The 22,878-nt window shown below is 61.1% G+C and overlaps 6 protein-coding genes across 6 annotated transcripts; 1 reads left to right on the top strand and 5 right to left on the bottom strand.

Annotated features, from left to right (window-relative positions):
- Positions 1-81: 81 nt before the first annotated feature.
- Positions 82-1,768, bottom strand: PLICBS_004384 (uncharacterized protein; the record flags this gene model as incomplete). Its single annotated transcript, XM_018326886.2, has 3 exons — positions 82-1,491; positions 1,560-1,608; positions 1,707-1,768. 3 exons carry the CDS (start codon positions 1,766-1,768, stop codon positions 82-84), a joined length of 1,521 nt encoding a protein of 506 aa, XP_018174348.2.
- Positions 1,769-2,182: 414 nt separating this feature from the next.
- On the bottom strand, positions 2,183-3,586 carry PLICBS_004385 (uncharacterized protein; the record flags this gene model as incomplete). The annotated part of the gene is made up of 1 exon (XM_018326885.1): positions 2,183-3,586. The coding sequence occupies one exon, from the start codon at positions 3,584-3,586 to the stop codon at positions 2,183-2,185; it is 1,404 nt and encodes a 467-aa protein (XP_018174347.1).
- Positions 3,587-4,564: 978 nt separating this feature from the next.
- PLICBS_004386 (uncharacterized protein) lies at positions 4,565-7,350 on the bottom strand (the record flags this gene model as incomplete). The annotated part of the gene is made up of 5 exons (XM_018326884.2): positions 4,565-5,998; positions 6,053-6,130; positions 6,184-6,363; positions 6,418-6,433; positions 6,617-7,350. 5 exons carry the CDS (start codon positions 7,348-7,350, stop codon positions 4,565-4,567), a joined length of 2,442 nt encoding a protein of 813 aa, XP_018174346.2.
- A 3,531-nt stretch (positions 7,351-10,881) lies between these two features.
- PLICBS_004387 (uncharacterized protein) lies at positions 10,882-14,031 on the bottom strand (the record flags this gene model as incomplete). The annotated part of the gene is made up of 3 exons (XM_018326883.2): positions 10,882-12,717; positions 12,769-13,362; positions 13,420-14,031. The coding sequence occupies 3 exons, from the start codon at positions 14,029-14,031 to the stop codon at positions 10,882-10,884; spliced, it is 3,042 nt and encodes a 1,013-aa protein (XP_018174345.1).
- A 5,133-nt stretch (positions 14,032-19,164) lies between these two features.
- PLICBS_004388 (glucosaminyl phosphatidylinositol (GlcN-PI) nositol acylation protein) lies at positions 19,165-20,718 on the bottom strand (the record flags this gene model as incomplete). The annotated part of the gene is made up of 2 exons (XM_018326880.1): positions 19,165-20,550; positions 20,617-20,718. 2 exons carry the CDS (start codon positions 20,716-20,718, stop codon positions 19,165-19,167), a joined length of 1,488 nt encoding a protein of 495 aa, XP_018174342.1.
- A 1,029-nt stretch (positions 20,719-21,747) lies between these two features.
- On the top strand, positions 21,748-22,677 carry PLICBS_004389 (uncharacterized protein; the record flags this gene model as incomplete). The annotated part of the gene is made up of 2 exons (XM_018326879.2): positions 21,748-22,417; positions 22,475-22,677. 2 exons carry the CDS (start codon positions 21,748-21,750, stop codon positions 22,675-22,677), a joined length of 873 nt encoding a protein of 290 aa, XP_018174341.2.
- Positions 22,678-22,878: the final 201 nt, after the last annotated feature.

The following is a 22,878-nucleotide window of genomic DNA, read 5'->3' on the forward strand; positions in this document are numbered from 1 at the left end:
TCCCGTCCCTTCCCTTGCTGTCTTTCCAGAAGCGCTGAGGCCAAATAACACCCCAAGTTTCCCTAATTTTCCTCTCCCAAATTATGGCTCCTCGTCCATTGCGTCGCTGCGCGCAGTGTCCGCCGGATCAGACACTATTGTCCACCCATCGTCCTTTTCGAGGGTGGCGGCCGAGAGAGTATCATCCGACGAGGCAGCCTGTTCATCGGCAGTGTTATCGCCCTCGCGCACGGTGGTGCTCGTCGCGTCATCGCGGTCATCGTCGACGTCATCCGCGTCGCTCTCCTTGAGCTTCTTAGGCGACGCACCCTCGAGCGGCTGCTCGGCCTCGCGCTTCGTGCCCGTGCTGTCCGCGCCGGGGCTGCGCATGTCCGTGTCCTCCTCGGGCGTGGTTTCGCCGGTGGCGGCGGCAGCAGCAGTGCTTGGGTGCGTGACTTCGTCGTCCTCCTGTCGGCGGCCGAGCGCCGCGGCGACGTCGATGCCCTGCATCTCGACGCCATCCTCGCCCATGTGGCTGGTCGTCGGCGCCTGAGGTCCCGTGTCGCCCACACCAATCTCCTCCGGGCCACGCGCGTGCGGCGTCTCTTCCTCCTCCTCGTCTTCCTCGCCGGCGCCGCTGCCCTCCATATTGCGGTCCTCCTCGCTGGGGCCTTCCTGATTGCCACCCATGGGGCCGCCGGCGCCTGGACCGCGAGAGAGCTGGCTGACGGGTACGACGCCTGCTCTCTGCTCTTGCCGCAAGAGCTCGCCTTGCGTGACGCCCCTGGCGTGTCCCGTTGACGGTACGCCGTTCACGCTAACGGAGACGGTCTCTATACTTCCCATGCCGTTAGGCCCGTCGATCGTCTCGGTGCCCTCGCTGTGAATCTGCGCGCTCCCTCCGGGCGTCGTGTCACCGTTGCTGCTCTCGGGGCTGCGCCGCGTCAGCCAGGGAATCGGCGTCAGGAGCGCGCCGCCGAGCGCCTCGTCGGACCCGAGGGGCGCCGTGGTCGGGTTGCTCCACGCCACCGTCGCCGCAGGGTCCCTAGCGCCGCTGCCATCTTCGCCGTTAGCGAGGCCCGCGGGACCGCTCATGGCGGACATGTCCGGCACCGCGGGGGGCAGCGGGTAGATGTTGGTGCCGGACGTGACCTGGACGACCCTGTCGACGGCGTGGAGGTAAGAGGTGAGGGCCTTGTAGTGGGCGCGCGGGCTGATGACGAGCTCGGCGAGGCGCTGGATGGTGTGCGGCGCGTAGGTGGTAAAGGTCTCGAGGTGGGACTTGATGCCGGCGAGCAGGTCGGCGATCTGCGCGGGCAATTCGCCCGGCGCGGGGGATTTGGGCGCGGCTTGGGTAGCCGCCTCGGGAGCCTTGCCCTCTGCCGGCTCATTCTCCTTGTTTGCTTCTTGGGACGACTGCACGAGGGGCGATGACGACGGGAGCGGGGAGAGGAGGCGAGGTCGAAGAGGGAGATGCGGGAGAGTCGGGACCGTGAAGTCATTGTGTGCAATCTGCAGAGCCGTCAGGTCAGCCGCCGCGCTCGACGGACGCCAGGAGGGGAGGGGAACACGGCACAAACCTTGTCTAGGCGCGACAAGATGTCGGCTCGGAGCGTAGGCCATGATCCTCTGCGGCGGCCGATGGTCAGCGAGCGTCTCACATGGCGCAGCCAACGAATGTTCCTGCGGGCGCTTGACGAAGCAGCCGGGGGGGGACGGAAACTTACTCTAGGACGGGGGCGCCGCACGCAATCTTGGAGAGCGCCTCATTGTCGTTGTCCACCTCCATTGCTGGGGGCCCGGGGCGCTGCGCTTGTTGCGGTGCAGAGCGTTCCTAAAATGTATGCGATGTTGCGATGGAGGAAGCGGTTGCGTGCCAGGATGGATGCATGGAACGAACATTGACATTCGCCCGTGGTCACACCTGCCGTGGCGCGCGCTACGCAACTTGCCGCCCAAGTTCTGGGACTGGGTGGAGCTGCACCAAGCGGGGCGGCGGCCCCGATAAGTGCATGCCCGGGATCTGGGGACTCTGTGCACTGGTGCAATAACTCGCACGTCAGCTCCTTGACATCAAGTCAGTGCAATTATACGCATCAATCCCAATCTTCGTTCTTGTGAAAGGGGCAGAATAACGTCTCTAACGCACCAGACCCTTGGCAATGATATCGTTGCCATCATTCATCATCTATCGTTCTGTCCGCTACTGCACGTCTCTATACATCCACTTGGCCGGGTCCAGCACCACCTCAAAGCTCACCGCGTCAAACGTGCCCACCGCGCAGCTCAAGTCGTGAAAGCCCTCCAGCCCCGTGACGGGCAGGTCCTGCTCCGCGTCCGTCTCCTCGTGCAGGTCCCAGCCGCCCACGCGCGTGCCGTTGCGCGTGAAGAAGATGTCGACTTTCGGGTGCGCGCCCCCTCCAGGCGGCGGCCGCAGCGTCACGCCCAGGCCGTACGTGTCCCCGCGGCGGAACTCGCCCGTAAAGTCCTTGCCGCCCCAGCGGTCGTTGATGAACTTGTGCCCGTCGTCGCCGTGCACCGCCAGGCTGCCGCGGTGCCACCCCGGCATGCGGAAGGACGGGTACGGCAGCGCCGCGAAGCCCATGGCCACCGACGTCTCGCGGCTCGAGCCCAGCAGCTTGACCTCGTAGTAGATGGTCTTGGCCTGCTGCGTGCGCGTCGGGTCGTGCTGGTTGACCACGTAGAGCGGCGGGTAGCTGATGATGCACCGGTCCGGGCTGCCCTTGGCCGTCGACGCCGCCCAGTGACCCTTGCCGAGCCAGTTTAGCGAGCCGTTGAAGCCGACGGGCTCGATGAGGCGGAAGTTGTAGTCTTGCAGCGCCGCTTGTCCCGCCTCATCGAGGACCAAGGGACGCGCCAGGGGGTACTGCTCGCACCACTGCTCGCCCGCGATGGCCTCCTCCTCGCTGGCGTTGGTCGTGTGCGACCTGTCGTAGCCGCTGAAGAAGGGGGGAGGATCCGGGAACAGGCTCGTGTCTGGGACGGCAGCCTGCCAGTCGTGCTCGAACTTGGAGTGAGCTTGGTCAGGGGGCGCATCCTTGGGCGGCGCCGCCCAGTCGTTGGACGCTGGAGGCGGGCCTGGCGGTGGCGCGTAGTCGTCTTGCCGCTTCTCGGGGGGCGGCCCGGTAGGGGGAGCGTAGTCGCCTTGCCGTCCTGGCGGCGGGCCGGCCGGAGGGGCATACTGCGTCTGCTGTCCTGGCGGCGGCCCCGACGGAGGAGCATACTGCGTCTGCTGTCCTGGCGGCGGGCCCGACGGAGGAGCATACTGTGTCTGCTGTCCCGGAGGCGGCCCCGAAGGAGGAGCATACTGCGTCTGCTGCCCCGGAGGCGGTCCCGCCGGCGGCGCATACTCATCCGCCCTCTGCAACCCAGACGGCCCCCCTCCCGACGCATACCCGCCATCGCCAGGCCCACCACCACCATGACTCTGCTTCCCCTTCACATCGCTCCCCCCACCGCTAAATGGCCGTGGCTGCTGCTGCTGTTGCTGTTGCTTCTTCTCGGACTGCTGCTGCTGCTGCGCAGGTCTCGGCGCCGGCTCGTCGTCGCCGCCGCCTCCGCCCGCGTCCTTGGACCCGAAGCACATCGTGAGGGTGCGTGCAGCCGTCTCTCACTTTGTGAGACGGCGAGAGAGAGAGACAGTGAGTGAATGACTGAGAAGATGAAAGGAGGTAGGGAAAAGCCGAAGCAAGTGACACGGGAGAATAATGGTGTGACCCAAGCCGGGGGTGCAAGGTCCCGTCGTCCGACTTGTATATACGCAGTGTGGCACACACGGTGTTCAGTCCGGTGGCTGTGCTGTGCTGCGGCTCAGAGCTGTCCTGTCGTTGGGGCGAAGGGAAGTCGTCTCACGCCATGACATCGTCGCCGCCAGGGGAGCCCCCCTCCCCTCCCCGCTGGCCCCAGCGGGCACGTGGGGGAGTTTCAATGTGGAACCGTGGCTCGCGCCCCAAGCAGGCATCCACCAACCTTGTTTGCTTGTCATTCTTCCAGGTTGTCTGCTGGGCCTCGGGACATCACAGGTTGCATCTTCTAGCCATTACACTGCCATACTGGGAATGCAGGAATGGTCGTAGAGTTCAAATTTATTGACCAAGGTACTCGTGAATACAACGAACCAATTATTTGGAATTTGAGGCCCTAGCTTCAACCACGTCGCGCCATGCAGGCGTGCAACCCGCTCAAGCTCCAGACGTCATCCAACGTCGCCCAGTGTGGCTGTGCTCAACCTTGGGATAACCGCACTGGCGGCCTCTCGACATTTGTCACCGCACAATAGTCGCATGGCTTCAGAAGAAAGCGTGATATGCATAGCAATTCAATTTTCTTGGTTGATAGTAATCTTTCAGGGCCTCAGCATGGCCAAATGCAGGCCCGCCGCCGCCCCTTGAGATTCATTACAAAACTCCATTTACTCGAACGAATGGTCGTCGGTCGATTCTCACCAGCCAGGCCGACGATACAAGAACGTAAGTCATGTTGTGCCACAGCCTCGCGCACAACCAGTAGCCCTCAGCTACGCAAGCCTTGAGACGATGTCGTCGATGGCCCTACCACGGGCCGACTAATCTCCCCACTGACTTGCCTGGTTGCTGTCGGGATAGAAGAAGGCAACGATGGCAATGATGATGTACACGGCGCACAACAGCGCACCTTCGAGGTAGTTGCTGCGACCGTCCAACACCAGAAAGTTGACCATGAATGCCGACACGAACAGGCTGACCGTCTCAAACAACGTGAAGTACAGCGAAATGTCGTGGTGCGTGATCCATCCGAGAATGATAATGAGGGGCGTCACGAAGATGGCAATCTGGATCGAGCTGCCAACCGCGACGCCGATTGCCAGGTCCATCTTGTTCTTCATGGCAACCGTAATCGCCGTGACGTGCTCTGCCGCATTGCCCACGATAGGTAAGATGATGAGACCAATGAAGATCTCGCCAATCGTCGACGATTTGGTCACGGCTTCGATCGATCCAACCAGAAACTCGGCGCAAACTGCCACCAGTCCCGTCGTCAAGAGTAGCAGGATGACGGACGCCGGTCGGGAAAGATGCTCATCGTCATCGTCCTTGGCTGCTCGGTCGGCCGCGCCGCCGACATAGCCAGTGAGGCCCGCGAGTGCCGCAAGAGGGACACGTGGAGGCAACATTGCACCAGGAGCTCGGATCTGGTATTGCTCGTTCAGCCTGTCGGGAAGAGAGTTTGTCCTTCTGATGCCATAGCGAACACGGGGGACCGGGCCAGAGGGAGTCGGAGGAGGAAGTCCACCCATCGGCTCTGACCTTTGCGCAAAGACCGTAGGCGCTAGATTCTTGACAGACATCCCACGAAGTGTGGGGAACGGTCGTTTGGCAGGTGCAGATGCATCGTCGCCTGCGCCCGTCGAGGCAGCGTTGGACGCTTCACCCCGGACGGCGAAGTCGACACGCCTCGGCTCGCCATCGTCGGCGCCCAAAGCTTTGTTTTCAGGGCCTTCGCTAATGGTTGGCTCGAAGTCACCTGCTTGCTCCTTCTTCCTGTGCTTGCGTCCGTGGCGGCGAAGACGATGTCTCTTGCTGCGTTTATGGGGTTTCTCGTCGTCAACGGCAACTTCCGTGTTCGTGTCGGTAAACGAAATCCGTTGAGAGAACCCTGGGCGGGAAGACGATGACTCCGAAGCCAGTTCCTCGTTGGGACTGGCGTTTTCCTTTCCAAAGGATCCGTTGCGCATTCCGTTCGTTTCGACCGTATCAATGGAGGTGACTGACGACTTTCTCCGACGTCCACCACGGAAAACCTTCTTCACTTTTCTGCGCATCGTGTCCCTGGAGCGGCTCGAAGAATCTGAATCGGAGCTCGAGTCGGAGCTCGATTCAGAGCTAGAGGTGTCCAGCCATGAGGCGGCAGGTCCTGGGATCGCCTCGGCATCGACAATGTGCTGAGGCGTCGACTCATACATGTACGCATGAGACTTGAGCTGGAACAAGAGATATACGCCGTAAACCAGTAGAAGAATCTGAGAGCATGCGTTAGCGCAGGTGGTCAGGTCAACGAGCACAGGTACACTCACCACGCTTGTACCACGGCTAATCTTGAGCGACTGCCTGTCGGCCAAGTCGGGGTCGTTAAAAGATGCGTGGAAGGCCGTCTGCAGAGATGTTAGCGCACGGCTAGAAGTCGAGTACAGCGACCCAAACATACAGGCAGTACAAGACTGATGACACTCAGACTGAGAAGACAGGCGCTCATCTGTGTGACAGTGCTGTTGTAAATCTGTTCCCGGTAGCGCAAGCCACCGAGGAAGAAACCCATGCCAAGAATGAGCAGCAGGTTTGCCAAGATGGAGCCAAGGAGCGATGCCTGGACAATGCGGATTTGGTCCTGTGGCAGTGTCAGCACCGCATAGGGCTGAAGCGGCTGGGCGATCACACATACCTTGACCAATGCAATGCTGCAGCGCGACAGAAACCCAGGTCAGCATATCGGCTCTCTTACCGAAAGGCAGTTCTGCACTTTCTGGCGCCTCTCGCGCAGGATTCAACAAGGGTGAGATCGAGTGTAGTGCACTTACATGCTGCACAGACCAGTTAGCAAGACAGCGTCACAGTGGCCAGGAGCAGCATATATCTCTTACAATATGATGAGTTCCACGGCATTGCCAAACGTCACATTGAGCAGGGCTCCAAGGGAGTCGCCCATGTTACTTGCGACCGACTCGGTCGCGAAACTGAGAAGGCCAGCGAGGGGAATCACGGCAATGCAGTTCATGGCGAAGACGATGCCGCCGTGGACGCCTGGGACGTTGGCCACGACGATACCGATGGGGACGAAGACGAGCAAGACATTGAGCCAGCTGTACGTCACGACCATCCAAAAGGTCCTACGAACTTCTTCGACGAAGCCCCGCTTCTTCTTGGAGGCATTGCCGTCGTCGGCCGGGTTGTTGTTGTTGTTGTTGCCTTGATGGCTGTTATCGATGCTGAGGGATCCGTCGCGCGGGGCAGCGGCCCCTACGACAGCCCCCGGCACCTCATCCTTCGGTGATGCGACAGCCGCAGCATGTCCGGAGAGGGTACTGACGGAGCCTGTCTCGAGCTTGCCGAACTTCTCGTCGGCAGAGCTGGTGCCAGGGACAGCATCGCCGCGGAGGTTGCCGGTGCTGGCAGCATGGCGATTGCGATGGTCGGCGGTCGAAAGCTGGTTGCTGGTGGTGGCGACGTGGTTGCTATCGCTACTCTTGGAGCTGCTCGCAGGCTCATTCACGGGCGGCGAATGTAATCCGGACGACGAACGGCGTGATACTCCATGCGCGTTTGGTATTGCACGGGAGCGGGCTATGTCGGGGGGTTCAGAGGAGCTTTCCGTCATCGAAATGGTGAGGTCACCGGCGGAGAGAGTCGTCGTCACGGGCGTAGAGAGCGTGCACGGTCCTTTACTGTCCTTCTGGACGTCTGCGGCGAGTCCAATATCTGCCGCAAGTGGTAGGTCTCTCGTGGGCTGATGAGAGCAGAGGCGATGCGAAAAGCAGGGAGAGAGAAGGAGGAAGAGTGTAAGTGAGAGTCGGGAGGAGGTGGAATGACAGAGGATGGGGCTTTATGGGTGGCGGGAGGTGGCAGCTTGCGCACGCGCATGCTAGGGCAGGACCAGCCCCCGGGGGAGCAGCTACTGTACCTAAGCTTACCTTAGGTTCCCACTACGAGTCGTAGCGCTACGCTGAAGCCCGGGAGCAAGGGGACCGGAGGCGCGAGCGCGGATGGGGCAGCACCACCCAACCCAACCTTGTCATCCTGTCCGTCCTGTTTAGACCGCCTGGACCTTGGAAGAATGCAGTGGAGACCAAAAGGCACAACAAACAAGTCCGGTACGGATAGCCCTGTCGGGAACCGGCCTGGCCTGGCCCCCCGAACGGACATGCATGATGACTGACTGACGGGAGTGCGCCAAACATGATTGACGCCGCCGATTTGCCGCTTGCTCCAAGCGGGCAGGCGAGTGCGACCCGAGCCACTGGGTTATGGGGTGCTAGCAGGTCGCTGGAACAGCGCTAACGTAGCAGACGTCCAGTACCTCCGTGGACACTGTGGCTCAGTGGATGGACATCACCTGCTGTAACGCGAACCTTACCTTCCTTCCACCAAGTGGACGTTTTCCAGGTTCCCAAGGTGGAGTGGAGCCCCTGGCTATGATGTCGTTCAGCAGTCATGGCGGCCACGATGTGGCGGTGCTGATTGGCGCCCCAGAGCCCTCCCAGACGTCACTGGCGCAGGGGCAATCTCGCTGCACCGCGCCGCTTGCTCCAGCGGGCTGCCTGGATGCATGCCCAGTGGCGGGCGCCGGAGGTACCTGGAAGTAACGCGCGTCAATCATCGTCAGTGGAACAGCCCCGAGCCCGGCATCCGGGCACGCACTGCAGACTGCCCGACGACGATGCGGCGATGCAAGCTGGGCATCCGACGCATGTCGCATCCCACTCCCCCCTTCCCGGCTCCCAGGGTTGTTCCCTCCACGCAGAACCACCCGCCGCCCCCATCGTGCGTGCGTGCGTGCGCGCGCATGGACGAGAGAACAATGCCGGCCGGCTGTGCGACGCGACCCTCAACCTGGAAATGGCACGGCGCCGCTTCTCGTATCTTCCTTTCCCGCCGGGAAGACGACAGAACCAAACAACATACCAAGTCGGAAAGCAAGGTACGTACTGTATCAGAAAACCGACCAAAAAAGACCTCCGCCCATCAGGCTTTGTAACGTGCAAACCAAGTACCGAGATTGCGAGCGGCCGTGATCCGTGCCGCCGCGCGCTCTCCGATCGGCTGCTTCCCTTCCCTCCCCTCCTCGCTTTGTGCTGCGAGACATCCCGAACACACGACGGCTCCCAATCTCGCACCGCATCTCACCGCAGCGCGTGCGCAGCGACCGCCGCCCGTGCTCGCCGGCGGAACCCCCCCTCTTCCATAATCATCTAGAACAACACGCCTTGGAATGTGCTGATAGTGCTGCGACTGCCTTCGTCCGGCTTCCAGCGCCCAGAAATGTGACCTGTATCTTTCCCGCGCCGCGCGGCCGTGAATCGTGCTTTGTGGACTGATTTTTTTAATTATTGAGAATCACTTCCTTCACGCGCGTCTCTGGGAAGGTAGGTATATCATGCCCATCTGCCTGTCAGTCTTGCGCTGTTTATTAGAAAAACATCTCGCATGCCCGAGTACTCGTCTTACACGCGACCTCTGCACCTCGGAGCGAGCACCCCATGATGCCATCTGGTGTCTGTCTTGCGCCGGTCATACAAACACCTCGCATGCCCTCTCCCCGTCTTACACGCAACCTCACCACTACATCCCGTCCAAGAACACCACCACATGCTCTCGGATATCCGGCTCCTTCCCCCTCCAGGCCACAGCCAGCCTGTGAGCCCCCCTCGGACATCCGACTCGCATCAACCCAGCAGCACCGTCATGACTATGCTGTCGCACACGCGTCGCACAGCAGTCAAGCCCAGCAAAGACCCCGACTTTTAGCGCCAATCATCGGCCTCAAACCCCAACCTCCAACCTACTCTACGTACTCTCTTTGGTGGCGCGGAGTCGAGTGCCGCCGCTCCGGCTCCGAGATCAAGCTTGATGGAGTTACGCATCGTCCACCAACCCCCGGCCGCAACGCTAGCGGGGCGGCGGCCTCCCCGAGCCGGGCGGGAACCGCAGTGAATAACTGCAAGGTCGCGCAGCAGCTGCAAATGTGGCTGTGCAGTGTGTGACTCGCATCGCGCCCACGACAGTCATCACCAATGATGCACTCAGCAATCCACTTCCTCGCAATGGCCGAAGCGCATCGTTTTCCGAGGTGGATATGGTGAGCGCGGGGCCGCAGCATCACGCCGGGCTTTTGTCCAGGGAACCCGCCTTCGACTTGTCATGCGCTGCGACGCTGCTCGCCCGCTTGCTTGCCCACCATGCGTCTCTAGGGTAGTGGATGAAAGGCGCGTGCCATCAACCAGGAACAGGCATCACGAGGGCCATGACGTATTCATGCGCCAACGTGCAAGTCGTCGGTTATCACTGCCGAAACACTGTCTCTCGGAGTCTTACCGGCTGTCTCGTCTTCGCGCCCTCACCCGGATGGAAACTGTCGCACGAGCCGCAGCGTCTCAAGCACGCGACTGTCGCGGTGGCGGCCGGTCACTGCGACTTTCACCGACAACACACAAGCGTGAAGCACGTTCGGTTCACCGTTTCTCATAGTTGATCAATTTCATCCCCCCAGCCCTCGCTGATCACCTCAGTCAGACTCGCAATCTGCATGGACATGCCATGCCGAGTCCCGCCCTCCAGCACCATCGCTCAAAGTCGCACCCAGCCGCCGCCACAATGCTTATGCTCACAGAGTATTCACACAAATGTATACCACAAGATACAACCTCCCCGGACTCTGGGCTTTGCTGCGAGGCGCGCCAATTTTCGGCAACGCGCCTCCAGGCCCCCTTTCTGGCCCTCCCACAAGGGTGGCTTTGCTATGAAGCGAGCTTCAGATCAAACTGGCGTTTGCGCCAAACAAAAAGCATGAACAAAGGAAAGACACGAAAGGAAATTATGAACGCATTAGTCCTCCCAACACGCTGCGTTCTCGGCGCTCGAGGGGAGATTCAACAGCATCGGCCGTGATGAGAAGAGAAGATTAAGCGTGCTGATGGGGCCACGGCCTGAGTGCGTTCGTGGCCCAAGAGTTGAGAGGCGGCCGTTAGTTGCCGGGTGCTGCACCGTCGACGGGTGGCGGCACAGAGTCCTCAACCCGTTGAGTAACTCAACCGCACCGCCCAGCAGCTTTTCGCGGACGGTGGGGATGCCAGTCTGATGTGTCTCGCATCAAAGCTTTCTTTGAGATGGGAGCACAACGCCTAAGCTGCGGTTACCGATCGTCCCCGCCTCTGGCCTTGCCTCGTCTCCTAAAAAAGTCCATTACCCGCTTGGCGGCACCGCTGCTGCCTTCATGGCCGCGATAGTCGCTCTGGTCGTACGCGTCGGTAAATCGCTTGTGGTTCTTCTGCAGAACCCCTCGGTTGCCGCGGCTGGTCCCGAGTCGCCGCCCATCATCGCCTTCGGAATCTGCGAAGCCGTGTCGGTAGGAGCCCGGCTGAGGTTCCGTTGGCGGCCTTCGCATCTCCACAGACGACTCCGAAGCGCTATTGAAATGAGAGCCGGTCTGCATATACTGCGGAACGGCGTTGGGTCTCCTTCCGTCAGACCGGTACCGCTGGTGGTATACAGGACTCGCGTTTGCTCTCTCTTGGGGAGGCGCGTTGTTGTCATACATGTTGTCGAAGAAGGGCGAGCTCCCTCTCGCATCCTCGGGAGCCGTCACACTTCTCGGAAGATCCACGCGAGGTGCCTGAATCGGCAGGTCTTGCTGAGAGCCCATGTCGGTGGGCGGAGTCTCGGAGTAGTCTTTGCCGAGACCGATCGACTTGAGCGAGAAGGATGCCGGCAGCAGCGAGAAGCGTCGACGATCCTTCTTCTCACCAGACCCCTGCGAACCTGTCATGCTGCCACTGCGCTTCTTTCCGAGGCCCAGAGAAAACGAGCGACGCGACGTACGAGATTCCACAGACGGTCTGGAGACGGGCTCTTCGGCCGGAGGCATCGCGTTGGACATGCTGACGGGGGGATACCTCTTGGCTTTCTCGGCTTGCGGCTCCGGGCGCTTCTTATTCTTGCCGCCGAACACGGATCCGCTGCGACCCAGAAGTCTCGAGCCAATGTCGCCAATGGTGCTCGACCGCTTGTGGCCGCGGACCTCGTTGCCGCGGTTCTCGTGGAAGCCTGTCATCTTGGCGAACTTGGGGGGAACCCTCACACTGGGCTGACCCATGCTTCCATCGTCGTTCTCTGCGTTGGTTGGCTGCTGGATACGCCCCTGAACGTTTGTGTCTGCAATCGTCGGCGGTACCGGCTGTCCGTAATTGCCGCGTGATTGGAAGCCCATGGACGCACCAGACTGCATCGAGCCTCCGGTCTGCGGTCTTGCTCCTGCGAACGCATTGTCGGAAATGGCCCGCGTGTCTCGCGTATGACGCGGAAGTCCCGTGGTGTGGGAGCTCGGCGGCCTCCTCGACTGGTGTGAAGCCCTCGCGTAGCCATCAGCAGATACAGGAGGATCCTGAGGCAAGGGCTTGTCCCTTGGCGACGTCTTCTGCCCGTCCTCGTAGTCCGCCGGGGCGGGCGCGCCGCTCGGATCGGCTCCGCGTTGCGTTTGTGTTGTTGGCGCCACGTACTCGACCTGCACGGTCCGGCGCTTGGCGTCCTTGGGTGTGCGATACGCAGGCTCGACTTCCTGGTCGATTTTCGCGTGCGCCTTGGCGAGACCTCCAACAGGGGCAGGCGGCGCCGGCTTGTGTTTCGGAGTCTCTCGCACAGACGCGCTCCTCGCAATGGAGGGCTGCTCGACAAACTCTTGGGGAGAAGACGCGTTCTGCACCTCAGAAGGCAAAGTTGTGGAGCTCGTGATGAATTCGACAACGTGGGCGTACTCGCTCAACCAGCTATGCCGTGCAACCTCGAACAGATCGGCCCGCTTGCGCGGGTTCGGGACGAGGATCCGCCGCAAAAGGTCGCGCGCATGAGGGGTGACGTACTCGGGGAACGTCAGTGGGGTGGAAACGATGTACTTGTAGAGCAGATTGATGTTGTCGCCTTCAGGATTCGCAGGGTCGTCATCGAACGGAAGGTATCCCGCCAACATCGCGTACTAACAACACGTTAGCCAGTGAACAGCAGACAAAGCAGATTTCAAACTCACAAGGATAACACCGCAACTCCAGACATCAACCTTCCTTCCAGTGTAGAGAGAATCGCTCACGACAAGCTCGGGCGCGGCGTAGCAGGGGCTGCCGCAGCTCGTCTGCATCAGGTCGCCCTTGCGCATGCCATTGGCCTTGACTTTGTCCAGACCCAGCCTCTTGACAAACTCGCGATCCGTGAGATTGAGCTCCTCCTCGTCGGTGAGCTCCTCATTCGGGTCAAAGGTGTTTGCGAAGCCGAAGTCTGTGATGATAATGTTCCTATGCCGATCCAACAAGAGATTCTCCAGCTTCAAGTCGCGATGCACGATGCCCTTCTTGTGCAGGTAGCCGACACCAGAAACGAGTTGTGAGAACAGGCGCCGCGCTGAGTTGTCTTTCAGGTATCGATGGTTCAAGATGTAGTCGAACAGCTCGCCGCCCGACGCGTATTCGAGGATGATGCCAATGTATCTGTCGGTCTCTATCATATCTATTAACCGAACGATGTTGGGGTGCTGTACGCCGCGCAAAATGGTCACTTCGCGTCTAATCTTGCTGAGGCGGGACGGATTGCTGCCGACAGTGTCACGCTTGATGAGTTTGATGGCTACCTGTTGCTCTCTGTCAGCCTTGCTCGCGTGCATCTCAAAAGAGGTCACAGGACGTACCTGAACGCTGCTGTCCTGCTTCCAGCCAAGTTTGACCTTGCCGAACTCGCCCTCGCCTATGGTGTTGCCTAGGATGAAGTCTCCAAACTTTGACGTTCCTTTGTGGCTTCGGCTGTGATCGTGTCTGCTGCGACCGCCTCGTCGCTGTTCTTCTGGGGCAGGGGGTGCGGCAGACATGTTCACTGTCGGGGCGGGCGCCGCCTCAACGTCGTGCGAAGTTGAGCCATGGTAGGTCGCTCGGGCCTCGCGACCGCTGGGCTCCTCGGCGTTGGAGATTGCCCGCATCAAATTCTCGCTCGCTTCTCGGGGCTGTCTCGATGAGGAAGGCTGATGGGTTCGTATGGGAATCGAAAGGTCGGCAGGGCGGTCTTCCCGACTGCTGGGTGGTCGCGCACCGGCATCATGCGGTACGTGGGAGTTGGCAGTTCGCTTGCTCCGTTGGCCGTCGGCCTGGCCATTGGCATCGCCCCGGGAGCCGCTTCGCGAGGACTCCTGGTGGGCGTGTCTCTGGGCGGCGGCCGCAGCGGCTGCGTCGCCGGCAGCGTAATCCCTCCTAGAGCTCGCGGGCTGATGGGCCGAAGACGAGGTTCGAGGAGGGGCAACAGGAGGCATGTTCGACATGCGGTCAGCGGTCGAGGGGCGCTGATGAGGCGCGGATGCGGCGGTGGGAGCGGTTCGAGGCGGGCGCGAGGCGGCAGTCAAGTCGGCCGAGGCAGAGGGGGCGTGTCCGCTCGTCTTGCGGGACGGAGGGCGTCTCGAAGATGATGGCGATGCGGTTGCTGTCTGATTGGCATGATAAGCCTCTCGGTTTGGGGAAGAGTGCGGCGACGTGTACTGGCGGCCGGAGGGAGAGGGCAAGGGGGGTGACGCCAATGCGGTTGGTTGGCGGGCAGCTGTTTGTAGCGCAGCCGACATCTTCCTCGCGTCGACGCAATCGGGCCTGCGACGAGGGCGGGTGCAGGCCGTTGGCGGCCGTGTTGGCAGATGCAATCACGATGGCTCGTCGAGTGCACGCCGACGGGAGGAATTGGGGGACGCGAGGTTTGTTGACGGCTGAGAGACGGGCGCAGCAGTCAGCGGAAGCAGCTCTGACCGGGCAAGCGGTGACAAAAGGGTCGCAGCGATGTTGGGGGGGTGCGGCCTCGCCCAAACAGGCCAGCGCCCAGCTGGAGGAGCGCACGCGCACCGGCACAGGCAGAGCAGCCCCGAACAGAGCAGAGCAGACCACCACCACAGCAACGCCCAGATGCCAGGGCTGCCGGGGTTCAGCGAGGCGGCGACGCGACAGAAACAAGGGGCCGAAAAAGAAAACTGCCGTGGCGGGCAAGGGTGCACGGGATGACCGCACGCAGAGGCGAGCCGGGCGCACGGCAATCAGGAACAGAGAGTCGAGGTGCAGGAACGGAGCCAACTGGGAGTTTCAAGACGTACGTACCAACTCTGCAAGCAGGCCTGCGCCCTATCGCATGGTCCCCGGGCCGTCGACGAGGAAAGGTTGCGTGTGCTGACAATGAGTCGACGTGGTGGTCCGGCAGGCGTCGCGGCCGAGGAGCTGAGCGGATGGCGGCTTGGATTGGATGCACGCGCGCGCGCGACCGACACCAGTCAGTCCGTCTGCAAGGTATGGCTCGATGCAGGCGGGCAGACAGGCCGGCCTTATGCAGGCTCGAGGTGCAGGTGGAGGCTCTAAGACGCGGGCGGCTTGGGACGGGCCCAACGGCAGGTTTCGCTCCCGGCTTGCAAGGTCGCGACGCGACGTCGTCGTCGTGGGCGGCGGCGACGGCGGCGAGGTACTGCCCGTTTGACTTTTGGTGTTTTTGCTGCGCGCACCGTCGTCCAACTCTCCGTGGGATGGAGAAGGAGGATGAGGAGAGGGCGGCCGGGGCTGCCTGCTGGGTGGCTGCTGCTGGGTCCAGGCGGGGCGTTCGCTCGCTGCGCAATTACGGCCTCGCGACCTCGACCTCGTGAGAGCAGCAGGAGAGACGCGCGGAGGAACGGGGCTCTGGCCAGCAGGCGGCGGTTTCGAGACGGTTGCGGAGGTTGCACAACGGCGCGGCCGAGGCGTTGAGGGAAGAGAAGGAAGAAGACGAGGGGCTGAGTGAAGAGGGAAAGGAGACGGTCGGTTCGGCGCGGGCGCGAGGGAGGCAGAGAGGCAAGGCAGGGCAACCTGGGAAGGGCCGGACGGGGGACAATTGGGGAGCAGCAGCGCAGCTCTGGGTGCCCAGGGTGGTGCTTTGCTACTGGAAGGCACCCAAGGCGCTGTATCTCGGTGTTACAGAAAGGTCCCTGCTCTCCTGGCCGGCACTAACGGGCTCATTCACGGCGCGATAGTACAGGCAAGTGAGCGAGTTTACCGACCAGCAAGTATCCAGACACGGCGCCGACATTGGATTCGCGCGCCCGCATCAAGCCCGACTCGAGTTGCAGTCGAGAGAGAGAGATGAGGTCAATGGGGCGGTCCCCCCCCCTCCCCCCAGCTCAGCTCCAAGCTGCTGCCCGTGTGTGCCTGGTGGATCCGCGACGCCAGTGGACGCCAGTGGAGGGGGTGAGATGGGGGCGACCACTGGAGGGAGGCAAGCGCGGCCAAGGTCGCGGCGGGGGGAGGTGGTACCTGCCCGTCGCGTCCACCCCATGTCGAGACGCGCCCCGGTCCAGGGGCTGAGCGGCGCCCGCGCGGGCGGCAGCGCGCATCCACAGTACAAGGGCGGGCGCGCAGCGGCAGGTACTGCGGTACGCCCGGAGCAGCGTTGATGATGAGACTGGACGTTTTGGGTCCAAATTAGATTTCGCAGCGGCAACCTACCACCAGCACCAGCACCAGTGCACCACCACCACCACCAACCCTCGCCCGCGCCAAATTACACGGTCTAGAAGGGCGCCGTTTCGTTTCGGCCAGGGCCGCTGCCTGCGACGGACGCACAAACGGGGGAGAGAAGAAGAGAACTAGAAATATGGCAGCCTTGCACAGGGGCTTGATACGCTGGTGTTGATGCCCATATTGATGCCTTGCAACATCACCACCAGCACCAGCACCACCACCGAGTCGAGAGCGGTGTGAAGCCTCATTCAATGCACTGCCCGAGGTGGGCGCTCCGAGGTTGTCGCCGCTGTCGAGCGACAAAGGGACCGCTTCCCTCTTTTCTTTGACGGACTGGATGGCCCGGCCGGCCAGGTGCCAGGCAAGCAGGGTGTGGCCGGTGCGCCGGCTGGTCTCAGCTCGGACGCTTCCTGACCACTTGCTGAAGCCAGCACCGAGCAATCTGGAGCGGGTCAGCGAGGCGTCGTTGACTTTGTCGGCGCAAGGGAGCGTTCGCCCAGTCATTGTCATGCCAAGGTGTATTAATTAATGCAGCTTCGAGTCTGTACTATGCACCACCTACCTACCAGCTCTTCTCAGTGCGCAGTGCACGACTGTGCCTGGCTTGGTCCCACGTACCATGACGCATTCGACGGTTCCCCCCGGTGCTGGCCGGCCGGCAGCTTGATGCAACGGCATGCGATGGAGCAGCCAAGGCAATCCCGTCATCTGCCCTGCGCAAGGATGACCTGGGACAGGGGGAGGCCGGCCCCTGGGCTGGCTATACAAGGCTCTGCTAACACTTTGTACTTACACTTCGGAACTTGTGATGCGAGAATAGTACTAAGATGTAATGAAGTACGAGTAACACACGACCCAGGCGCGAACCTCTGCACAATCAACAACGGGTTGAGAACACGCGTGACGACGCCAGAAAGAAACAACAACAACACCAAGCCCCCTGACGGACGACAACGACAACAACAACAACAACGACGCCAGCAAATTTGCGGCTCCCTTCTTCAGCGCCCGCCCGCCCCATGCGCCAATGCCACGTTGACGCAGGGCAGCATGCGCCAGTGCGTTAGGCCGGACGCGATCAAGCGGCCACCAGCACCACCCTGGTTGTTTCGAGGGCGAACGGCTGCCCTGGCCTTGGGGCTGGCCGCCACTTCCCCTGTCAATCAAGTCACGATGGCGGCGCCCGTCGGGCTTGTCTGGTCGCGTCTCCGGCCACATGGAATCACTCCGACGCGCGTGTGTCTTCTGACATACATACGAGTACATGCACCACACGCGGCACAAAGCAAGCATACAGACTGCATTGCCCAGTGACACCCAGCTTCCGCATTCAAAGAGCCCCCGTGCAATCGACGCAAGAAAAAGCTCGAGCCGTGGCATCCGTGCTCCCTCCCCTCCCTCCCTCCGTCAGGCCCCCGTGTCGTCATCCCTCTTGCCCCGAGCGCATCCCATCCATCCATCCCCCATCCCTGTCCGTCCTGCCATCCTGCGTCCTGTGACCCCCGAGACCCAACAACGGGTGAATAACCCTGTTGCTCCTTTCGTGTGTCTGTTCCGGTTCCCTCTTTGAGAGTCGTTGGATCCAAATCTGTCTCTCTCTGTCTGTCTGCGGTCGCACTAACTAGCGCCTCCCGATTTCGATGATGCTGGTCTCACAATTCTGCGACAACTGCACGACCGCTGCCCATTGTTGCTGCCGACGCGACCTTCATTATTGAGAGACTTGGGGCCGAGTCAAGTGGTGGGGGGAAAGAGACTCGGCAGTTGTCAGACACCTTTGTTTGGCAGTTCTGAATGGCGCCGATAGAGTACATACTACAGACGTACCCGTAGATATTTCCCCGGCGGCTAAACCGCATCACATATCACTTGTCAGTCTGTATCCGCCGCGGTGGCTCTCGATTTCCATGAAGATCCCCCCTCCTTCTGCTCCGTGGCCCAGATACTTGGCAAAGGACTCGCGCCCCAGCTCAATTCTACAGTCGCACAGGAAAGCTCACGCTGGCCTGCAATCTCGCGTCCGCTTCCCTGGTGGTGCCCGCCCGTCGCAGCGCAGCGCAGCGCGGTCCTCATCCCGAGACATGCTCGAGGCATGTGAGACCCCAAACCCGATCTGGGCCACGTACCGAATTTCCACCTCGACAGCGCGCGCATGCATGATCTCGCACAGCAGCCCAACGCACGGGACGCACACGGCGCACTACCGCCGAGCCCCGTACATACTATGGGTGGTCCGTAGTCGTAGAGCAATCGCGTTGGCATTGCCAATGCCCTCGCCGTGATCCGCGAACCACCCTCCTCCACTCTCCACTGATGAGGAGCCCGCCCAGTCGGCTGGCGGCCACCATCGTGAGCCAGTCGCGCACACCGAGCCCTCAAAAGGTGGCGCAGGCAATTCCACCCCCGAGGCATTGACGTCCGGAAATGAGACGTCCCACGCCTTGGGCCCCGTCCCATCTTTTTCTTTTTGAGGGAACCCGGGCAGGCTGACGATCCTGCCCAGATCTGCGGGCGCATGGCACTGGCTGGCGTCCAAGGGACCTGCTGCGTTTGTTGATGGCCCTGTCCAGCGGCCACGGAGGGCCCGACGCCAACACGAGTCAGATCGCGTCCCGAGGCCTCGCCTTTCTTCAAGACGATCGTGTTCAGCTGGCCCATGTCTCGTTTTCCCATATGGAGACTGACATCATCCAGGCTCATGCGAACGTCAAGTGGGCATTACGCGAGCAAACATATTGCCAAGTATTAAACCCGTGGGGCTGTTATCACTCTAAGTGCTATAATGCTTTGCTCGCCGGCGTTCCGGGCTCGATGCTTATTTCAGGGCATGACAGCAGGGCTTGTCGAAGGAGCCCGACTCAAAGCCGTGGCGCGTGCATCGTGACGCGTCTCGTGGGGCGTATTCAAACATTGGTGGCTTTTCTCAGCTACAGCTTGATCGAGATGTTGTACGCATCCAGCGCGACGGCGACGCCCGTGACCGTCGCCGTGTATGCGAGCAAGATTGCCATCGTCATGATGGGCGTCGCCTCAAGTGTGCGAAACGTCATGTTTACCAAGCCAGTCAGCAAGTTGGCCAGCAGGAAAACTGCGAGGCCGTTGCGGTTAAAGGCACGGAGCACGCGGCTCGTTGCCGTTTCATAGGCCTCCTTCTCCGTCTTGGTGTCCGCTGCGTTGTAGACTGCAGGGAAGAAGACCGTGTCGATGCAGCAAAACGCCAGTATCTGCACAGAGTTGAACGCAGCCACCCATAGCACGTATGGCAGGTTGGCTAGGCGGCGGGACACGCTGAGACCAAACCCGTATGAGTAGCTCGTGGACAGCCAGTACAGCGTCGTCCAGATGCCTGCCCACACAGCCATGGTCATGAGGAGAGTGTTGCGCTGCATACCCGCGCTTGCATTGCTCCTGGGGTTGATGTTCCGGGGGATGATGAACATGCCCAAGTCCTGCCCGGCGAGGAAGATGGCCAGGTACCCCAGGAAGCTGAAGATGCCTTCCCTGTTCATAGATATCAGGTCTGTCCGTGGGCCAGTGAGGATATACGCCTTGAGATCGGTGCTCTCGAGGAGCGCCTGATAGATACCGCCCACCAACAAAGACAGGACAGCGTATGAGGGGACGATCCTAAGCGCCGCCTGACAAGCCGCCACAAAGGGTGGCAGGAACCCGAGCGTGAAAAAGAAGTTCCAGTGCACGCCGTACTCCGTAACGTGCTCTGCGTAGTCGAGCCCTTTCACGCTCAGCAGCCTGATCACTCCCAGGACTAGCAGAGGCACCGAGTGGCGGGCAGAGTATAGAAGTCGTCGGTGAAGCGGTGTCGCACGGCCAGATAGCCGCTCGCTCAGCACGGGACGCGCTGCGACGACGCCGCTCGCAAAGACAAACGACCCGACCCCCATGTCCATGAGCGACGTGCCCCACGTCTCGACCTTGGCGAACCGCCGCGGGAAGAGGCGAAAGTCCACTGCCAAGATGGCCACGCAAGTCGCGACCATCATGCAGCCACGATACGTCGTGAGGAAGGGCTTCATCGGGAGAGGCGAGAGTTGCTTGGGGCCGCCCCTGGACTCGGCCGCCGGCGGAACCTTGGGCTTCTTCCTCCGCGCTCCCGTGTTCAGCGGCAGCATGTATATCAGTGCGATCGGGGCAACGAGGAGAATGTTGAGGAGTATCGGCGTGCTCGAGTAGAGCGTCGTGGCCAGGAGGAAGGCGCCGACATTGAGGCCGAAGTCGACGACGAAGCCTATCGGAGAGTACGGCTTGAAGAAGGACTGCCGCGACTGCAGAACAGACCACAGCAGCACCGCTACCTGCAGAGAGCTGGTCAGCACATCTACTCGAGCGACGCGCTACTCGCGAACTCAAGGGGCACGGACTGCTGCGACGGCCGTGACATGGTTGACTTCGGACACGGAGCCGCCGGAAAGGTTGGACACGAAGTCCTCCTTTTGCTGCTTGTAGCTCGTCGCATTAGACATTATTGGCGTCCGGGAGAGAAACACGCTTCGCTCATGACATGGCAAGGCAGAGGCATGCGCAACTTGCTCGACGTGGAGGGAAGACGGTCTCCGGCGCGAGGAAGAGGACACTTGGAAGTTGTTGCTGTGAAGCTCCGTGTGGCGTGCGATCTGGGGAAGTTCCTGTGGAGATCGGGAGGCGGGAGCTTCGGCCAATCACAAGCAGTCCCTTTTAAAGGGTCTCATTTGACGTCGACGCTCAATTGCGCAACTTTGACCGTGTCTTCTCGCCAAGTTGCCAAGGCAGGGGAAATTCCTCCGCAGCTGGGTGCAGCTCATCGCTGCCAAATCCCTTTGAAGATGGAGCGAGCCGTGGATTCAGCCTGCACTTGCCGAGGTGCAAAGGTCCCTTTGTTGTCGTCGAAGGGTGTTGGGTGACGTCGAGTTTGCCCCCCTCCAAAGTCGAGCGAGCCGCCGTCCTTTAATCCTTTGTAGACGCGCGGAATGAGCCTGGAGTCAGAGGGCGGCCAAAGCGTGCAAGTACGCGGGAAATATTGGCTAGGCTGCTTTATTTGTCATGGCGTTCGTTTGTGCTGCCAACGTGTCGTCGCCAATGACGCCTGTGGTGAGGCTGCGACCTCAAAGAGCCGCCGGCGCGACGTGGGCGCTCGGGACCGAGGGCACTCGCACCATGTCTTTGTGGACTGACTTAAAGACTGCATAAGGGTTTCGTCGCCTCACAAGGCTAATTCTCGTTGTTGTTGTTGTTAAAGCGAACTGAACGCCTTGTTCTTTAACCCTACGTGCTTTGCGCATAGTCATCCAGTCGCCATGATCCTCAGGAATCAATCGAAAACTCGGCCGCTTGTGAAGCCCATTCATACCGGAGCTTTCCCGCTCAGGCCGGCCTCGTCCTGTAAGGGCAATGCGCTGCAGGATGAAGCCTTTCGGTCGCCTGTGTCACCTCTGGGCTGTCCAGCAATGGTATCCAGGGACCATCGCGACGATTCGGCTATGGCAGACGCAAGTCCCATCACCGTAGCCGAGTCAATGCGAGGCGCCACTATCAGTCCTATATCTCCGAGCCGCCGCTACGCAGAGCTATCACTGATGCTCCCCCGACTCGAAGACCTTCATGTACAGGACAAGAGTTCTGACGTGCCCGCGCCCCCGTCACCCCTCGTCAGCAGCCCTACAACAGCCGGCACGCTGGCCTGCCGTAGAAGACAAACCGTCAAGCCCTTGACGGCGTCCGACCGGAACCTCTACTTCCAGCGCTTCCGCGAGGGCCTCTGGCGCCGAGGCTCGCGGGATTTCGGCAACTATGAGCACGCCGATGTTTTCGTCTCGGCGGCGGAACTTCGTCGGCTGTCCTGTGCCACTGACGGCGACGGCGTGGTGGACAGCAGCCAGCTGTCCGTTCGCGTGGTGATTCATTCCAAGGATCGGAGCCCCCGCGGCCTTAAGAGGGACTTCGACCTGGTCGCGCTCCGTGCCACGATTCCCGAGCCGTTGCCTTCACCACGCTCACCCAACTTTGATCGCGCCTCGCTGCTCTCAGTCCTGGAGGGTGAAGCTGCCCCCTCGTCGCCGTGTGAGTCGCCGGTTATGCCTACGGCACCACGCCCCGTGAGCGACGGGAGCAAGGACTCACCGCGGAATGCACCTGGGCCGGCGGACCGGCGTACTCACTGCTCCGGCTCGCGACCTGTACCAATACGTGAGTCTCTCGTTCAGTCACTAGCAAAAGAGGGGTTTTGACTAACATGTATGACAGACCTTCAATACGCCCGCTCTCATCTCCCCGTCCTGGCGGCCATCATGATGTCGGAGCAGGTGCGAAAGGGGGACGTGATAGAGCTTCCCCTGCCACACCCGCGGGCGTGGCCCGAGACGGTGGCTTTCATGTACACTGGCGAGGAGGAGCTTTTGACGGAGCAGGTGAAGCGGAATATTGTGTATCTGGGTGGAAAGGTGTGATGGCCAGGTTCAGCCTGATACGACGTCACGTCGGTCTTAATAGTTTCCAAAAACCACGTATATCCAACCACGTCCCCCCCCGCCCTAAAATGCTAGAATTATTACAGAAGCCCGCCCGGAGTTTTTGGCCCGGAGTCGCGACGTAGTCAGTCTTGTTGTCTCTTCAAAACCACCAAAGAGCCAGTCTGAAGCGACTGCTGA

This window comes from Purpureocillium lilacinum, assembly GCF_023168085.1.
Source record: "Purpureocillium lilacinum CBS 284.36 DNA, scaffold_3, whole genome shotgun sequence".
In the NCBI taxonomy this organism is placed as follows: Eukaryota; Fungi; Ascomycota; class Sordariomycetes; order Hypocreales; family Ophiocordycipitaceae; genus Purpureocillium; species Purpureocillium lilacinum.